The following is a 16750-nucleotide window of genomic DNA, read 5'->3' on the forward strand; positions in this document are numbered from 1 at the left end:
GATGCAGGTGAAACATCAGGAGAGATGCCTCTAGATCATGGCCATATAGCCCGAAAAAACCTACACCAACCCAATGGCACAGATGTATACAAATTGATGGTGACTATATTGAATGGTAATTTTGCATAGAGGATCGTTCAGGCTATGATCTGTAGCAACTTCTGCTGTTATATGTTCATTTATAATGTTTTTATGATGCAGGAGGCAAAACTTTTTGACCCACCCTTGTATGTTACTGTTTTTAAAAGAAAAAACATGAAAATTCCATGAAAACAGACAGAAAATGTCCAACTATACTGTTACTGATAAAGCTGGATTTCTGATTGCCACAAGGCAGAGTGCCCAGATTTTACACAAGGGTTATATGGTGTCTTTTCAGTGGTTCTCAGTATGTGTTTTGCAGGCATTGAATTCAGGATTGGGTGGGTTTTTTTTGTTTCACTTATGAGCTGCATGACCACATGTCCTTTTACAATATTTGCCTAATATATGTAATATTTTGTGTTGTTTTGTTTTTTTTCCAGAAAACAGAGAAAAGTGAATTTCTCAATTTTTTCTACAACCATTGTATGCATGTCCTCACCGCTCCACTCCTGGCCAATACATCAGAGGACAAAAATGACAAAGGTAAGGAATTGGTTTTTTTTTTACTATGTCTTCCTTTAATCTTACCTTTTGTGCTAAAGGCATAAAGTCAAAATCTGAAAGGAAACTATGTTTAGTTGTGTTTTGCAAATTGATTGATTTGTACGAAGGCAATACATGTTTTCATGCTCTAGTTTTATAAACCTCGACTGTTCTCTCATGTACAAAACATTAATGGATGGCTATGATCTTGTTCATGTATCATTGTTATCATCACTGCCCTTAGCATTAGGAGCTAACATCGTCAGGGTTTGTACTTCCCTTGTTGCCTTCTAGGGCCAAAGAAGGATACAAATGAAGAACAGTTGTTAGTAATTTTTGAACAGATCCTTCCAAAAAGCAGTATTTGCTGCATCAGGCATGGGCAGACTTCGGTCCTCCAGGTGTTTTGAACTTCAACTCCCACAATTCCTAACAGCCAGTAGGCTGTTGGGAATTGTGGGAGTTGAAGTGCAAAACACCTGGAGGATCGAAGTTTGCCCATGCCTGCACTACATATCATTTGATAGGAGACATATTGCTGGACAGGCAGCCTGGAGTATTGTAGAAAACCTAGAATGAATTCACTGATGATAACAATCACTGAACCATGTTTGTGTAGTGAATAATTTGTTGCTAGAACTGGAAGAAGATCTGCTCACTAAAGAAGCCATGGACATCTGCATGAGTTCAAAGGCCAAGCCCACCCAATAAATAGCAGTAGAACGGTGGGTTTTCAAAAGCAGACAGACAATCCAGATGTAGAAAATTTGATTGCAGGGATAGCTGCATCACCCAAGTGACATGCTCTTTTGTGCCATAGAGAATGGCCCTTCTTTGGGGGTTCTTTCCACAGCAGAGACTATTTTGTTGTTGAGAGAAGAATTGTACTTCAGTCTGTTAGGAAACTCTTAAGACATCATGCAGATAAATAAGAACAGCTGTTTGTTTTCAGGATTTATGTCTGTTTCCTGATTTGGAGAGTTTACAATAAAAAAATAAATTTGGAAGTAACAATGATAGCATTTTAGGATACAGACGTTGTTGTTGTTGTTGTTGTTGTTGTTATGTAAAATGGCAGGCAGATCTGTGACCTATATAAAACAATTCTTCTGCTTCATAAAAATGAATTTTTCTGGCTCCGGGTATTTCATTATTATGGAATACACTTCAGTCTATATGCACAAACGTTTCTCTGACATGGAGTATTTTTATTCCCTGTAATACATTGAAATTCCTGTGGGGTTTTTTTTCCATGTCAGCAGCAACTTGAGAAACTGCAAGTCGCTTCTGGTGTGAGAGAATTGGCCTTCTGCAAGAACATTGCCCAGGGGACGCCTGGATGTTTGATGTTTTTACCATAATTGAGGGAGGCTTCTCACGTCCCCAGATGGGGAGCTGGAGCTGACAGAGGGATCTCAATCCCTGTCAGTCAGCAGTCCTGCTGGCACAAAGGTTTAATGCATTGCGCCTCCAGGGCTCTTCTGGGGTCATGAAGTACCCCCAAAGTCTGTCCATAAACATGATAGATTTTTTCATTCATGTGGAGGAGGATTATATGTCATTTCAATATTCTCTGCGTTTGAAAGTTTTTGTAAAACAGAATGAAATTTCTCCATTGAAAAAAAATGCAAATCTGTCCACAGCTGTGGGGCCAATTTGCATATTTGCATTTGTGGGTTTCCCTGTGATGCTGTTATACAGGATTGTGAGGAAATGATTTAAAACACAAAAGAGGGTGGACTTGTAATGCTATGTGTCCCAAATTGGTGGGTGGTCTAGAATGTTGACCTCTTGACCAAAAACATTTTGTGTGTGCTAAAGTAACTTACCATGGAACTTATGGTGTTAAATCTTTTCACTTTTCATAAGATGCGGTAGTTGGAGGCAACAAGAGTAATACCATTTGCCCAGGTACGTGTTGGGTTTTGTGGGTACATTGCAACTGGTGTGACTGGGGTGGAGTTCTAAATTGAAATTTAATGGATGGATAGAAACAGCCTTTACTAAAAATCCATTTGCTTTAGCCAATTGGGCGGGAGGGGGATTTAAAATATCCTCTAAATGTGACTAACTGAACATATCTTATATAAAAAGTCATAGTTCCAGTACCTAAACAACATTTTTGGTAGCCATTTAAGAATGGCTATTTTGCTTGTTGGGAAAAGTGGAGTTGTATGCTACAATGCAGTGGGGAACCAGTAACTCAAAGGGATATTGAATACCTTATTATGTTTGCACGATGCCCCAAAAGGACTCCAACCAAATTTTGAATAAAAAACTCACCTGTCCCCTTTTGTTTGTTTGTATGGGCAAGCATTCACCGAGTTCTATAGTTTTCATTCTTTGAGTCCATCCAAAAGAGTGGGAAAATTAAACTCCATTTATCATACTACAGTTGCAGCATCTGCAAATATTAAATTGATTTGGATTATTCCTCCAGAGCAGGATTATGCATAGATTCCTTTATCCCTAGGTCCTCCTTGGTGCGAAGCATCAGAGAATGGGGCCTTCACAGTTGCCCAACTTCACTCACTGAGCTCTCTGCATCCATGGTGTACACCTTAATTATTGTTCCTCATCCTGGTCTCCGGGGCAGCAGAAAACAAGCTTGCTCCCTCCTCCCTATGGCTTCCCCTCACATGTTTATACATGGCCATCATGTCTCTTCTCAGCCTTCTCTTCTGCAAGCTAAGCATGCCCAACTCTTTAAGCCACTCTTCATAGGGCTTGTTCTCCAGACCCATAATAATTGAGTCTCCCTTCTCTGGACACATTCCATCTTGTCAACATCTCCCTTCCATTGCGGTGCCCAGAATTGGACAGAGTATTCCAGGTGTCTTTCCAAGGTTCTTTGTTGACTGAGGTTTTTTGTGTATTTTTTTTTTTTTTTTTGCAGACAACTACCAAACAGCACAGCTGCTTGCCTTAATTTTGGAGCTGCTCACGTTTTGTGTGGAACATCACACATATCACATCAAGAACTACATTATGAACAAGGACTTGCTGAGACGAGTTTTGGTCTTGATGAATTCAAAACACACTTTTTTGGCCCTTTGTAAGTAGCACCAAGAAATGAGTGGTTGTTTGGGGGGGGGGGGGGGGTGATAGCTTGTTAAACCCTTCCTCTGAATAAACAAGAGGAAGAAGGATGGGCTTGGGATTTTTGGAAGTTGGAATTTAATATTTCATGTTTTCCAACAATTTCGGCATCTCTTTTTTGAAAAGTAGTTTCTTAACCAGCAACCTTTAACCAGGTTCCTTAAACATCCAGAAATTTTGTTCTACAGCTTCCAGAATCCTTGCCTATTGGTCATAATGGCTTGTACTGATTGTAGCTGTAGTCCAAAATGTTGGGGGATTTGAAGTTTATGAAGGCTGTTCTAGACCTCATAGTTTGAAAGAGACGATCTGGTAATAAGTCAAGAACTGGTAAATAGCTTAGGTAAATATATATTTATTACACAGCCCAACAAGAACAACAATAATTCTTGGTGTCTGGGTTTTAAGGCCTTTTCCTGGGGTTCTTTGGGGCGCTAATCAAGAAAATGGCATTAGCTGTAGTTTCTTAGATATAGTTATAATTATTTTTATGAGCAATTAGATTTATTTATTTATTTATTTATTGTATCAGGAGCAGACCAAACAGTTGCATTGCATTTTTAACAAACAAGCAAATAAACAAAACATAAAATTTGCAAGCTAAATGCCATGTTTTCTGTATCTCAAAACTAGAGCTGCTAAGGGAAAACTGGCACTATTTTTTTTTTTTTTTGGATCAGCAGGTCAGCTGTACCCAGAAACAGGGCTAATAATTGAGACACCAAAATGTATGTTGGCCAGTGTTATTTTTAGATCATTTATTCCAAGGCGGTTTACAAATTTCTAATTTGATAGTTCCTTGCCCACAGGATTTCAGTCTAAAAGTAGCCAAAAGTTGGAGTTTGGTGCCCATTTTGCATACTATGTCCTTGCCATGGTTAGTGGAAGGACAATTAAGTTACACAGAAAGAGAAAGGCTTGCATATGCATAATTTATACATGCCCTCAAATCTCATTTTCTTGGCATTTCTGTAATAATCTTCTTTTGGAGCACAAGATTGCATTTTGTCAGTCAGGTCTTACTGTTGCCTGCTTAGGGAAAACAATATTGTGCCCCTAAAAACATGTCAACTTTTCACTATTTGGTAAAAAGTTCCCATTTATTCTGCTACTATTTTGAGTGCAGTCCTCATCAGACTCAGATGCAGGAGGCTGAGGCTACAAACAGAACAGCAGGAACCAGAGTAGAGCTTTTCACAGGAATGGGCTGCTGAGAAGGCAAGCAGAGATCCAATTATGGAAACAGAGGAAGAGCTTCTGCCAGTTCTGGCTCAGTCATCAGAGCCCTCTGATGTAGCAGCATTGCTGGCACAGGAGAAGAAGTTATTCTGATGACGTAGTTTGCCTCTATTGGGAAAATAGGGTGGTCTTCTGAAAGGGAAAGGCAAAACAGTTTCCTTTCTCTTGGCTGGAAGCTCCATTCTGATTGTCAAAATTAAATGCTCGTTACCATGGTGATCGTATTTTGCCTCTTGGTTGGCATACCTTAATGCAACCTTTTTGCTGAAACTCTCTTTCTGTTCAGATTATATAAATCAGGCATGAGCCCCCAGTGGCGCAGTGGGTTAAACCCCTGTGCTGGCAGGACTGAAGACTGATAGGTCGCAGGTTCAAATCCGGGGTGAGGCAGATGAGCTCCCTCTATCAACTCCAGCTCCTCATGCAGGGACATGAGAGAAGCCTCCCACAAGGATGATAAAAACATCAAATCATCTGGGCGTCCCCTGGGCAAACGTCCTTCTCTCACAGCAGAAGCGACTTGCAGTTTATTGTCGAAGGCTTTCATGGCCGGAATCACTCAGTTCTTGTGGGTTTTTTCGGGCTATATGGCCATGTTCTAGAGGCATTTCTCCTGACGTTTCGCCTGCATCTATGGCAAGCATCCTCAGAGGGTGAGGTCTGCTGGAGCTGGGAAAAAAGGGGTTTATATATCTGTGGACTGACCAGGGTGAGACAAAAGGCTTTTGTAAGTTGGGCTAGGTGTGAATCTTTTCAACTGACCACCTTGATTAGCATACAATGGGCTGACTGTGCCTGGAGCAAACTCTTAATGAAAGGTGCTTAGATGTCCCTGCCTGTTTTTCTCTCTGCTGTTTTAATTTTAGAATTTTTTAATACTGGTAGCCAGATTTTGTTGACTTGCAGTTTATCAAGTCGCTCCTAAAACGACAAAAAAGGGCAAACTTGGGCCCTCCAGGTGTTTTGGATTTCCACCATTCCTAACAGCCTCAGGCCCCTTCCTTTTCCTCCTCAACCTCCTCCAAAACACACAGAAGGCCCAAATTTGCCCATGCCTGATATAAATAGTCAAATGCAAGCTAATAGGAGGATTCTCAATACAAGATTTTCACTACAGACAAAAAAGGAGATTCTTAAAACATTTCTTGACCTTATCATAGGTGCTCTTCGTTTCATGAGGAGGATAATTGGCCTGAAGGATGAGTTCTATAACCGTTATATCACCAAAGGAAACTTGTTTGAGCCAGTAATAAATGCTCTTTTGGATAATGGAACCAGGTACAATCTTCTGAACTCAGCGGTGATTGAACTTTTTGAATTCATTCGAGTGGTAAGTTTTGCCATGGCGTCATTCCGTTTCACCTTAGAACAGAATATCTGGACTCCACATCTTGATACAAAAGGTGTGAATGTGTCAAATATGTAAAAAGCAAAATATTGTGTGTGTATAGCAGTAGTTCCCAACCTTTTTTTGACCAGGGGTCGCTTTGACCACTCTCCAACATTAGTACCAAAAGGGTTACGAATCAGCTTTTCATCAACTTTAGATTTGCTTTGGATATTCGAGGTGCTGATTCAGAAAATTGCATTGAATAGACCACATCAGCTCTAGTTTCTGATCACTAGTCGCCATCTGCTCACCCACAGAAAAATCATATTTAATAAGTCTCAGCCCTATAAGAGGGTTTTGTGAGACCAGTCACTCTCATTGCAACAGTTTAGTATCGGTGAGGCCGTGGACCATATTTTAGTTCTTGCAGACCATGATCCATGGACCACAGATTGGGAACCACTGATATATATATATAGAGAGAGAGAGAGAGCAAGAATCTTTATTCAAGATTAGTCAACATACCTTGAGCACACTGCAACCCTGAGTCTTGCTATATCTAATCTGTAGAATGAATGCAGTTTGATACCACTTGAGCTACCATGGTTCAATGCTGTGGAATCCTGGGAGTTGTAATTTCCCTGTTTGGTGCAAGAGATGAGCTGAACTGTAAAACAAGTTTTGTTGAGTGATCTCATAATAATATATTCATAAATTTAAGATAGAGACGTTTTGGGTTTTAAAAAAACTACAAACATTTATTATTGAATATTGATGAGCCTCACCATGCACCCTGTCCCATTTCTTTCAACCCCTTTTATAAACAATGTAAAACCTGAAGTGGGGAAGTTTAAATAACCTTAAACTTTGTTTTGCCTTCATGCAGGAAGATATCAAGTCACTTACTGCACATATAGTTGAAAACTTTTATAAGGCACTTGAATCCATTGAATATGTTCAGACGTTCAAAGGATTGAAGACAAAATATGAGCAAGAAAAGGACAGACAAAGCCAGAAATTGAACAGGTACATTTTTTGGAAGTTAAATATAAATTAGCAAGAATCATTGAACGGACTTTGTTGTGTGTTTCCTGTGGTGTTATTGTCTTGCTTGGTCTGTTAGTAGTACTGTGACTTTGACCTTTCTTTCTTGTAGAAAATTCTGGATACCTAGCAAAAGATGGGGTTTTTTATTAGCTCAGGCATTTTGGTATTTAATCTGTTTCACTGCCCAGAGATATGAGTCAAAGATTTCTGAATCTTGAAATCTTTTTTCCTTGCTTGCTTTGAAAACAAAAGATCAAGGAACCAGGTTTGTGCTACATACATAGGGAAGATGCTTTTAATACTATTTGGATGAGTACATCTTTGTTTTATTGTTGTGCCAGGCATCCTGGGGGCTAGTGTTCTTTGCACTACAAATAAGATATGTGCAGTGTGCATAGGAACTCATTCATGTTTTGTTTTTTTTTGGGGGGGGGGGGGTTGGTCAAATTATAATCCGGCCCTCCAACAGTTTGAAGGACTGTGATCTGGCCCTCTGTTTAAAAACTTCGAGGACCCCTGCTTTAAAGCATAGGTTCTTTTTACTACAATTTTCCAGTAAGAGAAAGGGTATCAGAACTTTTACAGAACAACATTTAAACATACGGATTCTATGTAACTACATTGAATTCACAAACAATCTATAGTTACATTGGCTAACATACAAACAAAGAGGATTACATTTTTACTTAGTATTCACTTACCCATAGAAGCATTCATCAATCACCATGCATACATCACTATTTCACCATTCTGTTTCCTTGCAAATCTGCCAACACGCTGTTCCAAAACTTCCAAAATGCTTGTAAAATGCCAAAACGCACACTTTCTCTTCTCTTGAGAAAAGGAGCCCAAGTGACCAGAGTGCGTTCCATTGCAGATCTACCACTCCCAAATACACCATCTCTTTTGAGCATCTCTGGTAGACTCCTCTGGTCTACCACAATTTTTGGATTGTAATAAGGTCCCTTATATAGCAACATTTTGCTGATGTTACTCCCAAAGTTGTAAATGAACGATTAGATGTTTTCCCAGCCTGAAACATGTTGATTCCACCAGTTCCTGGACAGATTTTGACTTTGCTTAATTAGTTTTCCTTCTCAAGGAGCTTTGTTTGCTTCCTTTGTAATGTAGGGAATCTGAACCCAAGTTAAGGTATCCAAAATATTTTATTTACTACCACAGTTTGTAGTATCCATTTTGTGGTCAAATGCATCTCCCAATAAATCAAATACCTTGGTTTGATCTGGGAATCACAGACTCACTTTAGGATGATACGAGAAAGACTTTCCCTGCCTCCAGTTGGTTCCCTTGTGCGGCTGAAAGATCTGTGGAGAGGGGCCAAAGTACAAGTGTTATCTGTGAAAAAATACTGTCAGCATTTAACTTCCTGCTAGGATTTCTGTGCTATATTAACAAACGAGCTGGCTTCGATGCCTTCTATCACTGCTGCTTTTTAAAAATTTTGAAACTCTCTGGGTGTATTTTACAGTGTCCCATCTATACTGCGTAGCAACAGGTTTCGCAGAGATGCCAGGACCTTGGAGGATGACGAGGAAATGTGGTTCAATGAAGACGAGGAAGAGGAAGGCGAGGCCATCGTTCCCCCCGGAGAGAAATCCAAGGCGGAGGACGATTTCCCAGAGAGCTATGAGAAGTTCATGGAAACAAAAAAAGGTACTTCCCCCTCATTTTTGCAGAATGTAAATAGGATTTTCCATGACGATCGTCATGGCAGAATGGAAGAGCCACAAACAATACCGAGCATTGGAGAAGTTTCCAGCAGTCATGGCTGGAAAGAAAAGAGCAGAAAGCACTGGAGGAAAATTGAATGAAAGTGAAAGTCACATTCCAGTGGAGGGATTTCAGTGTTCGTGGAGACTGAGGTCTTTTAGATCTCTTCCTTATTTATTATTCTTATTATTTGTCATGTCAAGAGCGACCTGAGAAACTGCAAGTTGCTTCTGGTGTGAGAGAATTGGCCATCTACAAGGACGTTGCCCAGGGGACGCCTGGATGATTTGATGTTTTTATCATCCTTGTGAGAGGCTTCTCTCATGTCCCCACATGAGGAGCTGAAGCTGATAGAGGGAGCTCACCCACCTGTCCCCGGATTCAAACCTGCGATTGGTCGGTCTTCAGTCCTGTCGGCACAGGGGTTTAACCCACTGCACCACCGGGGGCTCCATATTTATTATTATTTACAGTATTCATATTCCGCCCGCAGGGGACATAGGGCAGATTACAGTGCACATATACATGGCAAATATTCAATCCCCTAGACGCACAATATATATAGACAAACACAGAGGCAGTTTAAGCTTCATGAGGGTATGCTCGAATTCCAGCCACCAGGGGAGCTGTCGCTTTACAGTCCATGTGTGACACCCAGTCCTTGATGGAGTACTTCCTCATTCGTTTGCCCGCTGTTGGAGATTTTTATGGCGTCGTAAATTAGTTAAATTTTTATTGGTTTACACTGAAGACATTTTTGTCCCAGTGATCCATTCATTCACACACACCTGATCATACAAACTGTAGTTGCCCATTGAGAAGGCCTGGTTGACTTATGTTGGTACTTATGTGCTTTCTGGAACATTCTGTGTCAATAATGCTAAAAGGAATTGAATTGCCTAGTTGATTAGTATTTCTTCCAATGTCCCTTTTAGTTAAAAAAAAAAGTAGGACCATTGGATATGTTGCATCTTAATAGATCCTTTGTTTCCTCTGCCATGTTAAACTTGAGAATCCTTCTGTTTCCCTCTTTAGCGAAAGAGAGTGAAGATAAAGAGAATCTCCCCAAAAGGACTTCAGCGGGTGGCTTCAAATTCACTTTTTCCCATTCTGCCAGCGCCACGAATGGAGCAAACAGTACAAACAGTAAATCTTTAGCAGCTCAGACATCACCAGCAAGTTCAAATGGTTCCTCTTCTAAGAATGCCAATTTGACTGCAGCCGTCACAGCCACGAAGGTGAAGTGTTTATGAAAGCAAAGGTGGCGCGGGAGTGTTATAAATTTGGGGGGGGGGGGGGGGAGCATGTTCCAAGCATCCATCAATTCAGAATGAACCCTCACTCAGTTTGTAAAATAATCTTGGTGAAGGGACATTATAGGATGTTCCCCTGTGCTAGTCTTCAGTGACATTCTCCAACTTGCACTCCCCAAAAGCTTTCAGATAATTGTATACATATATGGAAAATACCTTTCATATTAAGATGAATATATTTTTTAAAAATCTTAGTGTGTGGTTTAAGTTTATGAATTGTTGGTTTGAGGTAATTGTTAAGTCTTTCAGGGCTTCTGATAAGAGAAGGCAGGATGAAACATTTCAGAAAGAGTACTTACCCAAGGTCAGCATTAGCAGTGTCACACAAAGGAAGTTCTTGTTAGAGGTGCATAGCAGTAAAAAAAATGGGTAGCTGTGAGTTTTTCAGACTGTATGGCCATGTTCCAGAAGCATTCTCTCCTGATGATTCAGCCACATCTCTGGTAGACATCCTCAGAGGCTAAGGGGTCTGTTGGAAACTACGAAAGTGAGGTTTATATACCTGGAATGTTCAGGGTGGGAGAAAGAACTCTTGTCTGCTTGAGGCAAGTGTGAATGTTGGAAAAGAACACCTTGATTAGCATTGAATGGCTTTGCAGATTCAATGCCAGGCTGGAGGCTGCCTGGGGGGTCCTTTGTTGGGAGGTGTTAGCTGTCCCTGATAGTATCCTGTCTGGAATTCCTGTTTTTTGAGTGTCACTCTTTATTTACTGTCCTGATTTTAGAGTTTTTTAAAATTTGTAGCCAGATTTTGTTCATTTTCATGGTTTCTTCCTTTCATGGCATCTCTGTGTAGTCAAACATGGTGGTTGTGAGAGTGGTCCAGCATTTCTGTGTTTCCAAATAATATGCTGTGTCCAGGTTGGTTCATCAGGGGCTCTGCTATGGCTGAGTTCTCTGGTTAAGTTAGTCTGCAGTGCTTTTCATGTTCCTTGATTCGTTTTCGGGCAATGCTGGGCTTGGGGGTCCCTATGTAGACTTGTCCACAGCTGCATGGTATACAGTTGACTCCTGCAGAAGTGAGAGGATCCCTCTTACCCTTTGCTGAACTTAGCATTGCTGAATGCTTCTAGAACATGGCCATACAGCCCGGAAAACTCACAGCAACCCAGTGATTCTGGCCATGGAAGCCTTCAAGGACAAATTGAAAAAACCCGAAGGCTGTGTCAGTAAATGGCTGCTTTTGTTATTCAACAGTTTTCAACACTGGGGGTGTTTCTGACACTGTTAATTTCCAGTTGATACTGGGCCTTTCAGTTCAAATGCCTGCCTGAAACTATTTAGTTCTTGTTTAAGCCACCCCTGAATCAGAGGGACATTTTTTATTAATATTCAGTAATATTTTTTGATGGTGCAAATGCTACTTGTGCCATACACAAGCCTTGCTTGCTGTAATATATGTCTGTGCATGCAAAATGGATTTCTTAAAATTCCTTCTGGGTCATAACAGAAGATCCATCAAATCCAGCATTGATTTTGCCAGTGTTGTGGTGCCTCCCTTTCCACTGCAACATTTTGCAGAGGGTTCATGGGAAATCTCTATGGATGCCACTCTCCTCAAGGGCTTGATGCGAGGGACTCCAGCCATAAGTGGCTTCCAGTCACCATTCGGAAATTCCGATAAATTTTGCTGGTGCAGTGCATTCATTATTTATTATTGACAGCTGCCTAGATTAATTTGGGTGGAATTCTACATACAGTATTTTGTATATTTAATGTGTAGTAAAGGCAAAGGTTTCCCCTGACATTAAGTCTAATCATGTCCAACTCTGTGGCTTCATGCTCATCACCATTTCTTAGCCAAAGAGCCAGCGTTGTCCATAGACACCTCCAAGGTCATGTGGCCAAATGACTGCATGGAGTGCCATTAACTTTCTGCAGAAGCAGTACCTATTGATCTACTCACATTTGCATGTCTTCAAACTACTAGGTTAGCAAAAGCTGGGGCTAACAGTGGGAGCTCACCCCGCTCCCCAGATTCAAACCATCGGCCTTTCAGTCAGCAAGTTCAGCAGCTCAGCGGTTTAACCCATTGCACCACCAGGAGCCCCTATTTAGTGCATAGTGGGTGAATAAATCTCTGCAGACTTTCCCCTCTGAGATGTGATGAGATGCTATGTTTTCCCTTCACGTACCAGTTGACCAGTTGATTGTTCCTGAGAGTTCTTTTCAAATGTAGGTTTTTCCTTTCCATTCCACAGGGAAGTCTAGTTGGCCTTGTGGATTATCCTGATGATGAGGAAGAAGACGAAGAGGAGGAAACGTCCCCGAGAAAAAGACCTCGCCTTGGCTCTTAAAGTCCCGAAACAAACTGTAACTGAGGGTGCTCAAATGCTGTGACTGAACTACATAGTCTGACTCAGAAAGCTTTCTCCCTGGAAAATACATGAGAATACAAGGAGTAGCAGAAGAAAACTCGACTACTAGAAGGGTTTAGTTCTGAGAACATCAGGCTTCCAAAGAATCTAATCTCTTTCTAGCCAACGAGAGTCTGCCATTCAGGCTGTTAAATATTAAACTGAAACGGCGGGTTCGTCATCCGCACCTCGACGACAGCTTGCCCGCGAAAGGATCATCTCTGGTTCTGTGAAGGGATGGGGTTGGGATAAGTAACTTTTTTTGATATTGCAGGGTTTGCCCAGTTTGTATTCAAGCTAGAAGAAGAAGAAAAAATGTAAGGCTTCAGTTGCAAACCTAATAACCTAACTTTGTAATGGTGCTGTCCATTGTGGGGAGGGGCTTAAAGCAATCGCCTCTTAAATGATACCGTTTCCTTTCTATAATCAAATAATAATAATAATTCAGGCCTCGGGGACCACTGTTTGCACAGTCAGCCAAATTATAGAGGGTAGCATCCCTGCTCTTTAGTGCATGTCGAGTGGTGAATTTACCCCCCCCCCCCCCCCCCCATTTCTGTATTTTGGAAGGAGGAAAGCTGGGTTTAAAATGGAAGATGAGTATTAGCTGTCTAGGAAAACCAATACAAGAAACATTCATTCAGATTTTTTTTTAAAGAGACACCATCGATAAACCCTAGTCCTTGGAATAGCATTTGAGGTGCAACTGCTAATAATGTTTTACGGAAGCCAAGGTGAACGGAGTTACTCCCCGCGAGCTTCAGGAAAGGTTTTCCTCGAGCCGTCGGCATTTAACGTTTGGAAGAGTAACGTCCGCCGCCGTGTTGGGAAATGCTGCCCGAAGGTTTTGAACCCTACGGATTTGGGGGTGCAGTAGTTTTTGAGTAGTTGCCGATTTGGAGGCAGAGTCAGCATGCAGCACCTTGAACCTAGAGGGTTTTGAGTACGACGGCTGCTTCTTAACACATTCCATGTATTTAAGCAAATTTCAAAAAAGACAACACACACTTAGGTGAATGGATGGAGTCAACCATTTTTGAGACCTTTTTATTTTTCCGAGCGAGCGAACTGTAAATATTTTACTGTTAGTTTGGCCATATATGATCTGAGATCATGCAGAATGAATTCCCCAAACTACAAATTGTGTTGGAAAAAAGAAGAGTGATTTGAACAATGAAAACCAGCAGCAATCCATCACTATCGATCACTCTTGCGATGTGTCATGGGTCCATTTCTCCCGAAACAGTGCTGACAAGTTCCCCTCTGTTTTGGAGATTTTTGTAGTTAATTTTAATTTTAGCAATCGTTTGCAAAAAGATGGGCTGTCTCTGTGTAGATATGAAGTATAGTTTTTTCCATGAAACAGAAGTTTATTTTGTATTGAGAAGACGAAGAAGAAAAACAAAAAACCACTGTACTTGTTTTACACCATTTGTATACATGTGGTAATATTAATGAACTGTAAAATTCAGGAATTAAAATGTGACCCTGTAATTCCATAATTATTGGTTTTGTTTGGTTTGTTGTAAATGGTAAGTTAATTCAGATTTTTTTTGAAACGTGGCCATTTTAGAGGATTTTAATGAGGATAGTTATTTGTACAATTTAATCAAATGCTACTGAATCAAATCCGGAAAAAGGGGGGGGGGGGAAGCAAAGAGTCCTAGATTTGGTTCAGTGTGCCGTGATGACTGACCGTTAATGTGGCCTGACGACCACCTCTCTTGCCCTCTGGGGGCTCCAGGCAACCAAGAATGGGGCTTCCTTCTCGCTCCAGCCGAGTCCCTTTGAAGGAAAGTCTGGGGAAGTCCTTTGGCTGGTTCAATGGAGTTACTAGGTAGACTTGCCGACTTAACATCCGCCATCCATTTACTCTTAGCAGGTCTTCCCTTCACCTTTAGAGGGAAACTTCTCCCCGAAACCTGTGTAATTTCCTTAAGAAAACTGTATGCGCCCCAATTTCCCTTCAGAAAGAAATTCACCAGCCCTCTCTCCAGCTTTTTAATTAGTCACTGAAAAAGACCCAAAGCACAATTGGATCTTCCTCAATCCTTTTCAAAGACTGTTAGGAACATTCAGATACGTGCAGACGTAATCAAGAAAGCAAAAAAACTAATAATTCCTTTTTTTATAGTTTAATATAAACAAAACAATGACCCTCCAAACAATATTGGAACCTTTTGAAGAGCTGCGGAAGGTGCGCTTAGCTCCTCCTTTCCAAGTCCCACCGTCTGCCTCAGGTGCGCTTGCCCTCCCGGAGGCTCCCCACCTCCTTCTCAGTACTTTTCTGCCACAGGACAGCCCACATTTCAAATGCCTGGGGCCCTTCAACCGATTTTTTAAAGAGAAAGATTGCATCTGCCAACATGTCTCAGTTAAATACTATTTTAATAAAAAGTTAAATGAAAACGTGGCTGGCCTGTGTTTTTACTGTTAGAGGAAGCAGCGATGGAGAAGTCAGAGTGGTTCCAAACTGTGAGTGGAATACAGATATTCATCATTTCATCGTGTGCCAAACCCAAACAAAAGTTAAAAGCGATCCCTGTAGTACGGTGTTTCTCAACCAGGGGGTCTGGACCTCTGGGGGAGTCACAAAGGGGGTGTCAGTAGGGTTGCCAGAGACTATAAGAAAAACATAGTATTTTCTGTTGGTTATGGGGGTTCTCTGTGGGACGTTTGGCCCAATTCTATCATTGATGCAGTTCAGAATGCTCTTTGATTGTAGGTGTACTATAACTCCCTGCAGCTACAACTCCCCAATGTTAAGGTCTATTTTTCCCAAACTCCACCAATGGTCACTTTCAGGCATATTGAGTATTCATGCCAAGTTTGGTCCAGACCCATCATTGTTTGACAGTGCTCTCTGGATGTAGGTGAACTACAACTCAAGATCAGTGCCCACCAAACCCTTCCAATATTTTCTGTTGGTCATGGGAGTTCTGTGTGCCAAGTTTGGTCCAGCGAATGACAATACATCCTGTATATCAGCTATTTACATTACAATTCATAACTAGCAAAATTACAGTTATGAAGTAGCAATGAAAATAATGTTATGGTTGGGGGTCACCACAACATGAGGAACTGTATTAAGGAATCGTGGCATTGGGAAGGTTGAGTAACACTGCTGTAGTAGCAGATCTAGACTTCTGTTAAATGCACAAATAGTATTGGGATGTAGTAGGCTCACATTATACAGCTTCCAAATCCTGTTACAGATGTCACTTGTCTACTAGTGCTGCTGTACAGCTGGATTGAAATCTTAAAATTCTACAAACTCAATTAACTTCTGTTGTTATCCCATCTAAATGGATACAAGAATGGGGAGTTCTTCCACTGGCCATCTGCAAACTCACAATACAAGTTTCTGTACTTGTCCAGCAATGATCAGAATTCTCTGGAGCTTAAAAACTCATCCAGATATCATGGCCACAGAGCCTTCAACAACACAATCATCTAGATGTTAGCTTCATCTGCTCCCTACTGCACATATCCCAAATCACACAGTATGATACTACAATGAGGAAGCGGCACCATGTGGGAAGTTGTGGGCATTCAAAGACCCATATTTGCAGGTGAGCAACCTGTTATTTGTGATACATGACACATTATCAAAAAGTACTGATGGGTAGAAGATGATTCAATGTAGCTGAGCATAGTGTAACCAAGCAATACCTCATTCCTGGATCTTGCAGCAATATTTCAATGGATTAATGTCAATGGTGCGGACACTATACTGAATAGAGCAGAACACCTTGGAGAGAAGGTATTGGTGGAGCTCTGGCTTAGCAAATGGTTGCCGCGATCAGTCTTCCAGTGGGGTTTAGTCCTGTCAATGAAAAGCACCTTGGCCCTTCTGGCATCAAGGGAGTAGAGGCATGCTTCTTTGTCACACATTACAATAGGAATGAACATAGGGCTTCCCTCTATGGAAAATGAGAAATGTCTGAGGGTGCAGGAAGAGCTGCAGGAAGAGATCCTCATACAATAGAGCCAATGTTGACCCATCT

General features: G+C 41.1%; 1 protein-coding gene across 3 annotated transcripts in view; it reads left to right on the plus strand.

Annotated features, from left to right (window-relative positions):
- Window positions 1-15152, plus strand: part of PPP4R3B (protein phosphatase 4 regulatory subunit 3B) — a 44152-nt gene extending 29000 nt beyond the window's left edge. For 2 of the 3 annotated variants that reach the window (XM_060754599.2, XM_060754600.2), the window contains exons 9-16: window positions 525-627; window positions 2497-2538; window positions 3524-3682; window positions 6126-6295; window positions 7182-7321; window positions 8832-9016; window positions 10109-10311; window positions 12588-15152. In XM_060754599.2, the coding sequence (XP_060610582.2) occupies window positions 525-627; window positions 2497-2538; window positions 3524-3682; window positions 6126-6295; window positions 7182-7321; window positions 8832-9016; window positions 10109-10311; window positions 12588-12683 (1098 nt within the window). In that variant the 3' untranslated portion in view covers window positions 12684-15152. The remainder of the gene's footprint in view (window positions 1-524; window positions 628-2496; window positions 2539-3523; window positions 3683-6125; window positions 6296-7181; window positions 7322-8831; window positions 9017-10108; window positions 10312-12587) is intronic. The other variant, XM_060754601.2, reaches the window with a different exon arrangement.
- Window positions 15153-16750: the final 1598 nt, after the last annotated feature.

The sequence above is a fragment of the Anolis sagrei genome, chromosome 1 (genome assembly GCF_037176765.1).
Source record: "Anolis sagrei isolate rAnoSag1 chromosome 1, rAnoSag1.mat, whole genome shotgun sequence".
In the NCBI taxonomy this organism is placed as follows: domain Eukaryota; kingdom Metazoa; phylum Chordata; class Lepidosauria; order Squamata; family Dactyloidae; genus Anolis; species Anolis sagrei.